The 12,703-nt window shown below is 37.4% G+C and overlaps 1 protein-coding gene across 1 annotated transcript in view; it reads right to left on the bottom strand.

Moving 5' to 3' along the window:
* Positions 1-1,296: 1,296 nt before the first annotated feature.
* Positions 1,297-12,703, bottom strand: part of KISS1R (KISS1 receptor) — a 45,421-nt gene continuing 34,014 nt past the window's right edge. The window contains exons 3-4 of the mRNA XM_072407079.1: positions 5,652-5,890; positions 1,297-3,534 (exon numbers count right to left, since the gene is read on the bottom strand). Coding sequence (XP_072263180.1) covers positions 3,178-3,534; positions 5,652-5,890 — 596 coding nt within the window. The 3' untranslated portion in view covers positions 1,297-3,177. The remainder of the gene's footprint in view (positions 3,535-5,651; positions 5,891-12,703) is intronic.

Raw genomic sequence — 12,703 nt, 5'->3', positions numbered from 1 at the left:
TGTTTTGTGTTATTCAGTTGTTTACTAGGCCTCAGGGAGACACTGGGTCCTTCATAGGGGAAGGAACCAGCAGTCTCAAGCCAGACACGACTGCCAGGGCTATTCAGGGCTAGTAGGGCCCAGGTTCCTGAGTATGAGCTTTCCTACCATCAGGGGATGCTCATACGGTTAGGAGTTGGGGTGAGGTTAGGGTGTCTGCAAGGGGTGACCATTCCCTTTTTCCTTAGTCATTTGAGGCCTAGTAGTATATACACCTTTCTGTTTCCCTCCCCTCCCTGTTATACGTGACAGTTGGTTATCTGATAAGATAGTAATAATTTAGGAATGGTTAAGGGGATGATGATACTCATTAAACTCAGTCAAAAAAACTTACATATATGGTAATGATGAGAGAATATTGAAGTGAAAGGTGATAGTTGGTTTGCAAGTTGCACTATAAGTTAATGTGGTTAAATGGTTGACCTCAGGGTAATCTTCAAATGGTCTCTGTAAAAAGATTAGAATTTCTATAAAATTTACTTTTGATTGTAAAGATTGTGTAAACCTAAAGGATGTTAGATGTAATAAAACAATGTTTACCTGATTGGGTACATATTATTGTTATCAATTGTTAAATGGCCTGAGTTGATGGAAGGTACTGTCAAGTAAGTATAATAGTTTCTATTAGATGTATTATAGGAGTTTATAAAATTAAGTAGTAAAATATGTCAATACTTACTGTGAATATAAGTTAATTATTCGTTCCCGAGTTAAGCTCTATTTGGTGATAGAAAATGTAACCACTAGGGAGGACCCACTCTCCTTGGGATCGTCCCCCTAAACAAAGTTATCAAATTGTCTATCCCTTTGTGACACGCCCTAGTCTGGTAAAGGGCGGAACTATCTGCAAGTCATACACTTCCTCCCACTATGGTAGTTTAATTACCTTATATTCACAGTAAGTATTGACATAATTTACTACTTCATTTTATAAACTCTTAAAATACATCTATTATAATGGGAAATAATAATATATAATATATTATATAATAATATAATAAAATATATATAATATATTAATATTATTATAATATTATCTGATAGTACCTTCCATCAACTCAGGCCAACAGTTGATAGAAATATTATGTACCCAATCAGGTAAACATTGTTTTATTACATCTAACATCCTAAGTTTACACAATCTTTCATCTAGGTAAATTTTATGGAAATTCTAATCTTTTTACAGAGACCATTTGAAAATAAACCAGGGGTCAACCATTTAACTTAAGGAGAATTTTGATTGTATATCTCAAGCAAATGAAGTTCAATACTCTTCTCTAATAAATCAATCATTGTGATAATGTTACTGTTGTAATGCGCCTGAGCACACAAATCACAACCAACTCCAGGAAGTATTTTCAACAACCTTTATTACGTAATCCAGGTACAGGCCGAGGTCAAACACCAAAGATCAATCCAATAAAGTGAGGTACAGAAGGATGAAGCAGAAGACATAGTTAGGGACAATTGGAAGTCAGGGCAGACAGAGTTCATGCAATAGTCAATATTCAGACCAGGTCGCTGTGGGAAATAAGGCCGAGCTGGTAACAAGACAACAGAGGTTAACACGGAAATCCAACAGAAGAATGCACTCATGCACACTGTAACACAGAGGCTATAATGAGCAAGGGTGCAAATGACAGGGCCTCAAAAAATGGGCACAGTGCCCAATCACATTGCACCACCTGGTGCTATTTGATTGGAGGAAACATACTGAATAACGAATCCCCTGTGGCTGATTGGAACTCAAACTATACTACAAGGGTACAAGAAGCGCACATAGTAGCACGTGCGCCTCCTACAGCAGGACCCCTGAGCCGTGCTGTACTGTGTACGCCCGCAAGGTGCATGCAGCAGCACTGTGCAAGTCTTCAGGGATGCTGGGGATGCTGTTTGAACGAACAGTAGTTCGGTCGGGACAGATCCCTCCACCAGAGAGAGAAGACGCTAGCAGAGCAGCTGCAGCCCCGGCCGCACTGCCTGCTGCAGTGGTCCCCTCTACGCTGCCTGCGATCCCTGGGGTCGCCGCTGAAAGGACGACGCAGGATCGCTGGTGGGGTAAGTACCTTACAACTCTTTGTTCACATACATATATATTTTTTAAAATTCTTAAATTTTTTATTAAAGGTAATAATTTTATTAGTTTATTTCATTGCTGTTTAAAAACGGTCTGTCTCTATCTGCACCCTAAATTCTGTGAAAAAATAAGGCTTGGCACTAAGCAGGCTTATCTGCTCCTACAGAACTTTTTCCTCCCTTAAGGTCTTCCCCCCTTTTCTCTTTGTTTTACAATATTGTTACAATTGTTGATGGTTGGCAGGGCTGGTGAGCCCTAAGACCTACTTTCTCTGATGGGCTACGAGATGGGCTACAATGTCCCAGTGTGACCCTGTGCAAAAATACACCTTTGATATGATCACTAGACAAGCAATTTTTTTTAATAAGTTCCATATTTTTATTATAAGTTTTATATTAAGTTTGCACTGCAGGGCTTGTTAGTGTGAGGAAGCCAGTATCAATAAAGTTTTGTTGGAGGACATTTTCAAACATAAATCAAAATACAATTAAACAATTTTAGCTGCTAAAAAAATAAGGTATTCCACTCAGACAAGCAAATAAGCATATCTTAAATAACAACAATCATTATTTATTATATGTGTACATTATTATACAATATATATGTCTATACCTGCTACTAAAAATCAATGTAGCATAACAAAAAATGTAAATTAGTCTGTAGCAATAACCTGAACATTTGCAGATGCTGGTACTTCAGTCCTACATGTTTAAAGTTATAAAAAAATGTTTTAATCTTCTGAAAGATTTTTGGTCATTTCGGCTCTCTGGAGTAATCAAAGAAGTCCTTTCCCTGGGTGGTAGACAGTAGTAGAACAAAGTCTTAAATGCATGATGTTCATTTTGAAAAAGTATCAAGGCGACTTTGGTGTAGAAGCCCTAACCATATTCATTTTACTGCATGAACAACATGCTATATAATGCGACATTTTTCGGTCAACATAAAATATGTTCTAAAATTTGGAGTTTAGTCATGTTGCCAGATATTGAGAAAGTCCTCCATGGTCCATGGCAAAGTTTTTCTCTGTACCTTGAACTCTTTTAAGATAAGTTTCTGTGTCTCTATGTTCCTGAGGAAACAAAATGCATTTCAGTGTTGGCATTAGGAGCAGCTACCCCAACACTGCCAACACGCTGCTTAAAAAGAAAAGGAAAAACTTTATTAAAGGCTTTGCGAAAGTTGGCGCCCATAAATGCGTAAACAATGGGGTTGATTGACGAATTGGTGTAGGACATACAATGGGCCCATATCTTCACTTTATAAGTGTAGTAGTCACGTTTGAAAGTGGGACTAAATGCCTGAAGAAGGATGTAGAGCTGGATGGGACCCCAACAGATAGTGAAGAGAAGTACAATAACAGCCACCATACGTGAAACTTTTGTCCGCATTAGCTCAGAGCGCTCAGCCAGTAATTGCACCTTAAAGAAAAAGTATTCCTGGTTAGTCAATCAGAAAACAAAAAAATATAGGTATTATAAAGAATAGGCTGGTAGGCTCTACTTGCACAAGAATACATTTCATCATTTTTTTCATCTGAAACAAACCTTATTTAAACAGGTACTGTCTGTGGCTACCTACATTAAAAAGTTCTCTCATGCAGCTTGAATCACTTAACAGAATTAAAAACAAAATAATGGTTTGACTGCTGTACCTATATTTGAGCGTAGCAGAAAATGGTTAGAACCCTTATAAAAGTTTTTATTTCTAACTGTATCTCTAATACATACATGTACTTTATTTATCATGGGGAAAGACACCTTCTTTCCCAGCCTATGTTCACTCTGTAGTGACTGCTGCTATCTAAAGTCTCCCAGAACCATAAGCCTATGGATATTATCTTTCTTCTACCAATCACATTGCATGCTTGTGGCACTTGGTCATTTTCTTGCATGCTGTTGTGCCCTTAGACATAAGAGAAGCTGTCATTCTCTGTTTACTCTACTGTTTGGTAGTCTACCCTCTTTTCCCTAATAACTTTTGCTTCTGCTCACTGCCAGTCCTACAATTCTGTCCTCAGAAGTCATTATTCCTTGCATGTTTTGCTGCCTGGATGTACAGGGAGTGTGTATAAGCACACCTCTCTCTCTCTTATATTGTTATCACCCCCTCTGTTCAGAGTTCTCAAGAGTCCTGCCCTCAACTCCCTGGACCACAAGCAAAAACAGCCCTCCAGGACTGTGTTTAAAGAGGTATTTAAAGTGGACCTGAACTAAAAAAACAAAAAACCACCAGGAGGCTTTTGGTGGCTTTTTGTTTAAGCTCTAAACTACATGATGCATGCTCCATGTAGTGTAGAGTGGGGCTCTGTGTGAGTGGATACCCCAGACACATCTAGCCGCTGGGGACCATGTAATTCCCTGATAGCATTTTTCAATAAAACCCTTTGTCTTTCCCACTCTCATTTTGTCTATTTCAGTCCTCCCCTACAGCAGCTTCAGGGGTTACTATGTTTATCTGCTACGCACTTGTGGTTCGCAGAATTATACTGTACTTAGTTACTTAGCACCTGGATACTTTTTTTTGCCGTTATTGCTACTTTTACTAATGCTGCCCTAGTTGCCTATTATAATAAAGGACTGTTGTGTTATACATTGTATTGTTTCTTCTATTCTGTTAAATTGTCATTTTAAGTATTCTTTAGGCCTAGTCTACACAAACGGTTTCTCCAGCATTCAACCCTGGGACTTTAAATGTCAATGTTTGAAATTCCCATGCTTTCCAATGGGCTAATCTACACCAGGGTTTACTTGAGGCCTGTTTTTGAGCGTTATAGATAAACCTCCTTGCAACGTTTAAAAAAATAAAAAACATGGGAAACTCTGGAAAACGCAGGTAAAAGGGCCCATTGATTTAAATCGGGGCGTTTTCCCGCATTTTTCCTTTGTTTATAAACACTTAAAAATGTCAATGAAAGCTCCTATTGAATTCAATGGAGGCTTTTACAAGCATTTTTAAGTTTTTTATGAAAGCTTCCATTGAAAAAAATGGAGGCTTTTAAAAGCGTTTTTAGCAAGACTTTAATGGTAAATTATTTTATTAGATGTGTTTGTTTTGTGTAAGTGTGTTTAACTTTTTTTTTACATGTTATCCCACCTGTTATCCCAAAATCATGGTAAAATGTGTCAAAGGCGATTATGAGTTTTTTAGTGTTTTAAAGGCAAGCTTTAAAACGCTTTTAAAAGTGCAAAAAATGCATATGAACGTGGTAGGAACATTTACATGTGTTTTTAAAGCTGTCTGTGTAGACCCAGTTTTATTGTGGTACCCTGTGTTTTTTTACTATTTACTATTTACTATTCTTTATCTTTTAATAAAATAATTGAAATAGGTCTGTGCCATAATCGGCAAGTATGCTGTGCATAGTTGCTGATTTTGCCAGAAGCTCACCACTTACCATGGAATTTAGTTCCACTTTAACAGAATAAAGAGCAAGTAAGAGAAGTTATTTGCTAGACTTTATCTATCCTTTTTGCTCACCGTATACAATATTTTCATTATTATGCCTTTTGCATATTTATGCTCAATAGTTTGTTACCTGGTAGCTGTTGTCAACAGGCTCTACTGAAGGCCTTCCCATCTGATAGACCATGGCAGAATAGCAGATGCAAATAGTAAGCAATGGCAGCATATATACCACAAGGAAGTTGTAAAGTATAAAAGCCTTCTCATGATAAACTGATGGAAACAATTCAATGCAGTACATTTGTGGTCCAAACCAATAGCCTTCAATGAGCTGGTTGTAAATAGGGACTGGAATAGATACAATAAAGGAGCCTGTAAAAGAAACACACATGAAAATTATACAAATAGAAAATCTATGCATAAATAATTGCACTTTTTTTTTTCCAAATGAAATATACCTGTCTCTTTATTTTCCGTATCTACTCCCTACCAGAGTTAAAACCAACAATTATTACCTACTCAACCAATGTATTGCCTACCAAAAAAACAATGTATTTGCACTTGTTTCCACATAACATTAGGCAAAAAAGATAATCCTTTATTAAGAGTTGGTCATGGGCTTTGATTGTATACTGTGAACACAGTATGTTTATGGTTTTTCACTTCCCTTTGTGGTGGTCTTTATGAATGCTGCACCTGTGTATTGTTAGCTTATTAGGTGAGACAGTTCTGGATTCAATGGCAATTGTTGTGACCTTGCAGGGTGTAGACTTAAAAACAAAAAGACTTTGTTGATTCAGAAGGTTCTAATTCAGAAGCTGAACTAATGTCAAAAGGTACATGGGTGTCTAAGGAAACCTCTCTGTGATATTCACTAAGGCGCTAACCATAGAGAAGAAATCTGTTTCCCACTTTATTTAGAGAGAATCCAATAAATTCCGCTGGATTAAAACAATGAAATGGTTGTGTAGAATCTGGCACAGAAAGGATCCTAGTGATGTCAATATCAAACGCTAGTTATTGTGAGGTATCCTAAAACCAGTTGTTTATAGAGGATAATTTTTCTATCATAACACAATGATGATCTGATGTTAGGAATATGGGTGGCCATATGAATCAAGCTTTGACTGTGCTAAAGTCCTGAAAGTGCCTCGCCAAATTTTTTTTGTTTTTTGCATATAGTGGTTGAGCTCCTAGACAGTATCTAAGATATGAGTGCAGGGAATACCACTATATATATACTGTATATGTTGAAGTTTTGTTATTTTGTATAGTGTATAGCAACAACTCACAGTATATAATGCTCTTTTACATCTTCAAAAAATAATGAAATAATAACTTGAATGTATTGTTTATTTACATTTCTTTTGTTCATACAAAGGATTTTTTGTTACTGTGACTTTTTTTTACAGTAAAACATTTGAAAATTATTCGGGTAAGCGGTTAAGTTAAAAAATTACATTTATAGCTTTTCCTGGAGTGTTCAGTGTTAGGACAATTCCACCGGATGATTCAACAATAGTCAGCAAACATATGTAGATCCCATCTACCCTGATACTGTCCTTCCATGACCTTCAAATCTTGGTAGAATCATTCACCTTGCTCATAACTGACTGCACTAAGGTTTTCCTGGGAAGTTAGAAAGATAGCTATGCAGAAAATGCACCTTGATGCTCATATTGCAGCCAAGCATTGTGTAGCTCTCCAAGAGTTTCTGGACAATTACTGTTACAATTACATTAATTGTGTAATTATTTGCTAGTGTGTTTTCAAGAAAGTCCTTGACAATGGCTTTGAATGATACCCAAGCATTCTTTTCAACTTCTTACATTGTCCTGATGAAATGTTCATCTTTGATGAACTGCTGAATCTATGCACCATCAAACACACCGGCCTTTATTTTTTCAATTGACAGGCTAGGAAATGCCAAAATGAGGTACTTGAAACAGTCTCCTTCAGTTGGCATAGCTTTAACGAACTGCTTCATCAGACCCAGTTTCATGTGCAGAGGTGGGAATATATTCTTCTTTCTATCAACAAGTGGCTCATGTAAAATGTTTGGATCACCTGGTTTTAGGGCAGATCTTGGAGGCCTTTTCATTTCCATCCAGTGCCTCTCACAAGCTCTGCTGTCCCACATGCACAGATAACAGGGTCAACACAGATGACCCAATTGTGTTGGTGATATTGCAACAACTCAATGACTCTCTTTATGTCTGCCTATTTTTCACAAAGAGAAACTGAATGGCCAATTGGGATATATATTGCCATTGTGAAGGAGGACACACTTTAATCTCTGCTTTGAGCTATCGATGAATAGTCGCCATTCAGTTGAGTTATAGATTGGAATTTCCAATTCCTCCGTTTAACCAGGTAAGTTATGGCAATACACAAAGAAACTGTCAGTTCTAAAGTACTGCAGAAATGCAATTTTCCTGGTTTGAAAAAGCGATACCTTTTTGAAGAAAGTTTTTCTCACGCAGTCTTGATGCTAGGAGTTTTAAAGTTTTCTTCGATAGTCCCAAATCACGTGCCAAATCTCTCAACTTATGCTGATCAAATTCCTTATGAACAGAGTCCTCCTCAATTTCAGACTCTTCATTACTTTTGTTACCTAGTTCATCACCATAATCATGTTCTTCAAGAGAAGGTAGTGTAACGAAAACTGGCACTGGAATTTCATCTGAATGAGCCACTAGGATGAAGTCATCCAAAATTTTGTTCAAAATTTTTCCCCAGTGTAATCAGTAGTTTGCTTCCTTCTAGTTAAAGCGGAAGTAAACTCAAAATAAAATCCAGCAGAGAGGAGGTTTCTTCGTTTGGGTCCCGCATCGTCCGACTATCTGTCTTCAGTCCAGCGCAGAGGAAGCGCCAGGCGCCAATATCTTCTCTCTTCTTCGGGTTCCTTCTACGTCACCCAATCTCGCACTGCACAGGCGCAGGATCAGATGACGTAGATGGGGAAAATGATTGCAGATTTTATTGCGAATGTGTGAGATAGGCAATTTTTTTTCTTCCATTAAAGAAAAGGCTGATTCTGTGCATGTCCGAGATAAGGGGATGCACAGAAGGAGCAGCCAAGAGCCACCTGGGATGCGGTGCTTTTTAAAAAAATGTGTTGGAATTAAAAAAACAAAACAATTTTTAAATTAAATAAAAGGGTTGACCTCCCTTTTATGTAAAGAAAACATTTTGAGTTTAGATCTGCTTTAAACTATAAAGTTGGCTGATTGCTGGCTTTTGCAGTGTGCTTTGCTAAAGCTTTCATAAACCAGGCTAACCAAAGCAGTCATATGTATTTCTATAGCTCATGTTAGGGGAAATACATGTTCCAACTGTAGTCCACAACTGTAATAGATTTGTTCCTATTCTGTGTGTATGCAAGGTTCTCATTGTAAAATGCATATTGTAAGCATATGAAATAATTTATTTGTTGACTTTGTTGATTGAATTAAATCTTTATGCATTTCATATTAACAGTATAAATACATTGATGCATACAAAATCTCCTTCAAAATTGATGCAAAACATTTATTATTTCTTTGGATGCTATAACTAGTTTTATTTGTAATTTGTAATTCATTTGCATGTATTCATATTTTTCTATCTCAAAATAATGTCTATTTTACTGATTTGTACTCATGGATGCCAAAGCACAGACTGATAATTGGTTATTATAGTGGACAATGACCACTCTATGCCCTTGATTAAGGATTGTTTCGTTCATCAATGGATTATTTATATATTCCACTAGACCCTACCCCTCAACAGTTGCTGAAGTATACTTTATATTCTTGCTTTAAGAGCCCTTGAAAATCACTAATGTGTCTTTATTTCATTGCAAAAGTCATATAATGGAGTTTGGGGTGAAACCAACATATGTTAATGAGAATTAGGTGCAAAACAGAATAATTGGTGGAGGTGTGCTATTTATGTAAAATATCCTTTTTGGTGCATTCCCTTTCATCTTTTATAAATTTTCAAGAAAATCCTTTTTTGCATGAATGTTGAACTAAAACTGTTACTTAATTCCCCCACCTCCTAGATTGTAAGCTCTTTGGGGCAGGGTCCTCTTCTCCTGTGTCTCTGTCTGTATTCGTCTGTCATTTGCAACCTCTATTTAATGTACAGCACTGCATAATATGCTGGTACTATATAAATCTTGTTTATTATTATTATTATTATTATTATTATTAATAATAATAACAATAATCTATAGCTAAAAAAATGGATGCAAAAGTATTTAGACATCTAATCAAATGAAACATCAGAGCAGTGCCAAGAAATGGCCCTTTTGAATTTAAGGCAAAATAGCCAAAATACACTTTTCCAACCCTTATAATATATCCGCCATGTTAATAGTTTGTAAGTCCTGCAAATTTTGTGACCTCTTCTTTCTGAAGAACCCAAGGTTGAGACCTCTTTTTCCTATCCCTGCATCCGAATTAACAATATATATTTCAATTCACGTTTTGTAATAATAATGTGTAAAATAATATGTGCTAAATTACAAAATTGCCTAAAAAACAAGTTACAGCTTTGGGTGCTTTAGTAGTTAAAGGGTCATTTTTGATACTGCATAGAAACAAATCAAAGCAGTGCCTAGTTCAACAATATGTCAAAAGTGCAGAAAATGCATTGTACTCACAGAAAAATGTTACAGAACTAAGAATACTATGGTGAAAACTAAAGCATGTCTAGAACCAAACATATAATAATAGGAATATGCCTAATTTGTATATGGAACTACCAGTACATTTATAAACATATTTAAAGTTTAGTATGACTACTGAAGTTATGTCTAGGGCTATATTTATTAGACATATAAAATTAAGATCCAAAAAGGGCTGCAGACTGAAAATGCTATAAAATAACATAAAGTTACGCTAAAAAAGAAAGTAGGTAAGGTGTGTGTGTGTGGTATATTTGGGTACAACATGCAAGAATTAAAAAGGAGGTATGTCTAATACAAGAGATTTCAATCAGCATGCTTTTGTCCACAGGGATGTGTTATTTCAAACAAGCAGGTAAATATTAAGACAGCTCACTTTATTCCTAGACACTGTTAATGCACAGTACTAGTGTTAAGAGCTCATATTACCCGGGTAATGAACAGCCACAATATTAGTCCTATTGTCAGTGACCACATTACCAGTAGGGGGAGAGCCAGTGTAAAACTTGTCTCCCATGTGATTTCTCTCATCCAGACTGATTGGATGAAGAACTGTATGACAGCTCCTAAGCATACTAATATTTAGTGTTGGTGTCCGAATTCAGTTTGTCCTTATATGCGACCCGAATTTGGCTGTTCCAATTCGGATAGGCACGACTTTGTGTGTAAAATTTGTGTGTAAAAAAAAAAAAAATGATTAAGTAATTTATTGAATGTGTGTGATTTGTGTAACTAACTTCAATTTTTTCACAGGTTATCCCACATTGACAGGATGATTCCCGCGGCTGCACAGCGTGGGAATCCTCCTGTCAGTGTGGGATAACCTGTGAAATTATTGGTTAAATGGGCACAAGTCTCCCCATTCATCACTTCTATTGCTCTGTGATTGGCTGAGGAATGGTAAACCCTGATGACAATCCTAAGCGTCATTAGGATTTTCCTTTCCCCAGCCAATCACGGAGCACTACAAATGAAGGAATGAGGAGACTTGTCCCCATTTAGCCTCTAGTGCCCCGGGGATCTTCTCAATGAATGCAGCCATGGTCGCATTCATTGAGAACAGTGTGCGATCTGCGGCACTGGAGGTTAATTAATCCGCGGTCGCATTCATTGAGAATAGTGTGTGATCTGTGGCACTAGAGGTTAATTAACTGGCTGCAGTCACATTAATTGAGAACAGTGTGCGATCCCCAGCACTAGAGGGTAAATTGGGACAATTCTCCCCATTCAAAACCTCTAGTGCTCTCTGATTGGAATACTTTCCTCTCCAATCTTTCCAATCGGGGAGCACTATCTCTATCAGACACAGAACATACAACTAGTAAAGGGCTGCAAGAGCAATCAGGGGAGCGGAGCTGTCAGCTCTGATCCCCTGATTGCTCTTGCAGTTCTTTACAGTCCTGATAGATAACCCGAAAAATAACCCAAATTTTCCCACCATTGACTTTAATGGTGTTCGAATTCGGCATTCGATCACCCGAACAATATCCCTCTATTCGACCGCATAGCTGTCGAATCGAATAGTGAGATGACCAACACTACTTATATTGTATTGAGGTGTGTATGTGTATTGAGCTTTGCCATGATGGTGTTAGTAGGGGTTTGTACTTTTATGACAAGGTAGTAAAAGAAGAAACCAAGGAGGAGCCAACCCTGAAGCTCATTCTTCTAACCGATTTATGGTCAGTAGCAGATTCCACCCTGCAGATGTGTCATTGCCACACAATACATTCACCCAATGGGTTGTAAAGGGCATGTACTTCCCATGCCTTCAGACTGACAACTACAGGATTAAAAAGGAGGACAAGCCCAGGGAACAGGTTTCTACAGGAGAGGGAAAGATAGCCTGTTCTGTACATCCATAGTAAAAAATTCCTGTTCTGATTAAGACCGAACTCTATTGGCAATAACTGCAGAAACAGCAGCAACAACAGGAGTAGCAGCACCAACATTTTATGTTCTGTGAACTGGATGGTGGATGAGAAGGAGGAGGTAAGATTTGTAGGGTACAGTGTATCCCACAGATAAGTGGATGATGCTTTTTTCGCAAGCTAGACTTAACAGGCATGCTAGACACAACTTCTCAACAAGCTCTCAAGCTGTGCAAGAGTCCGAGGACTCTGCAGCTTCAAAAGGCATGGACCTGCAAACTTTATGGGAAGCCCTGCCTTTGAAAAATGTTTTTTTGTTCAAAATGTTCAAATGTTGCCACATAGTACCTCACTCTTTATCCCCTCCACTGTCCCTTTAAACCCTTTCATCCTATTCTCATATTTTGTGCAAAACAGCATGATCATAGTTGCCTGACTCTGATCTACAGTATGCCAAAAAAAATTCAACCAAGTCCTGCTTGTGTATTTGTTGTTTATTTTTTGTAATATATTACCACCACTAGTGCTACCAACAACATTATTACTGTTACCAGCTGAAGCAGCTGTAGAACCAAGACAAAAAGTAACAAATGTGCTACTATTAATGCTCTTCTATGCATTTCCCTGTTATCATCACACAGC

This window comes from Pyxicephalus adspersus, chromosome 3 (assembly GCF_032062135.1).
Source record: "Pyxicephalus adspersus chromosome 3, UCB_Pads_2.0, whole genome shotgun sequence".
Lineage (NCBI taxonomy): Eukaryota > Metazoa > Chordata > Amphibia > Anura > Pyxicephalidae > Pyxicephalus > Pyxicephalus adspersus.
This window is presented reverse-complemented; position numbering and strand designations above follow the sequence as displayed.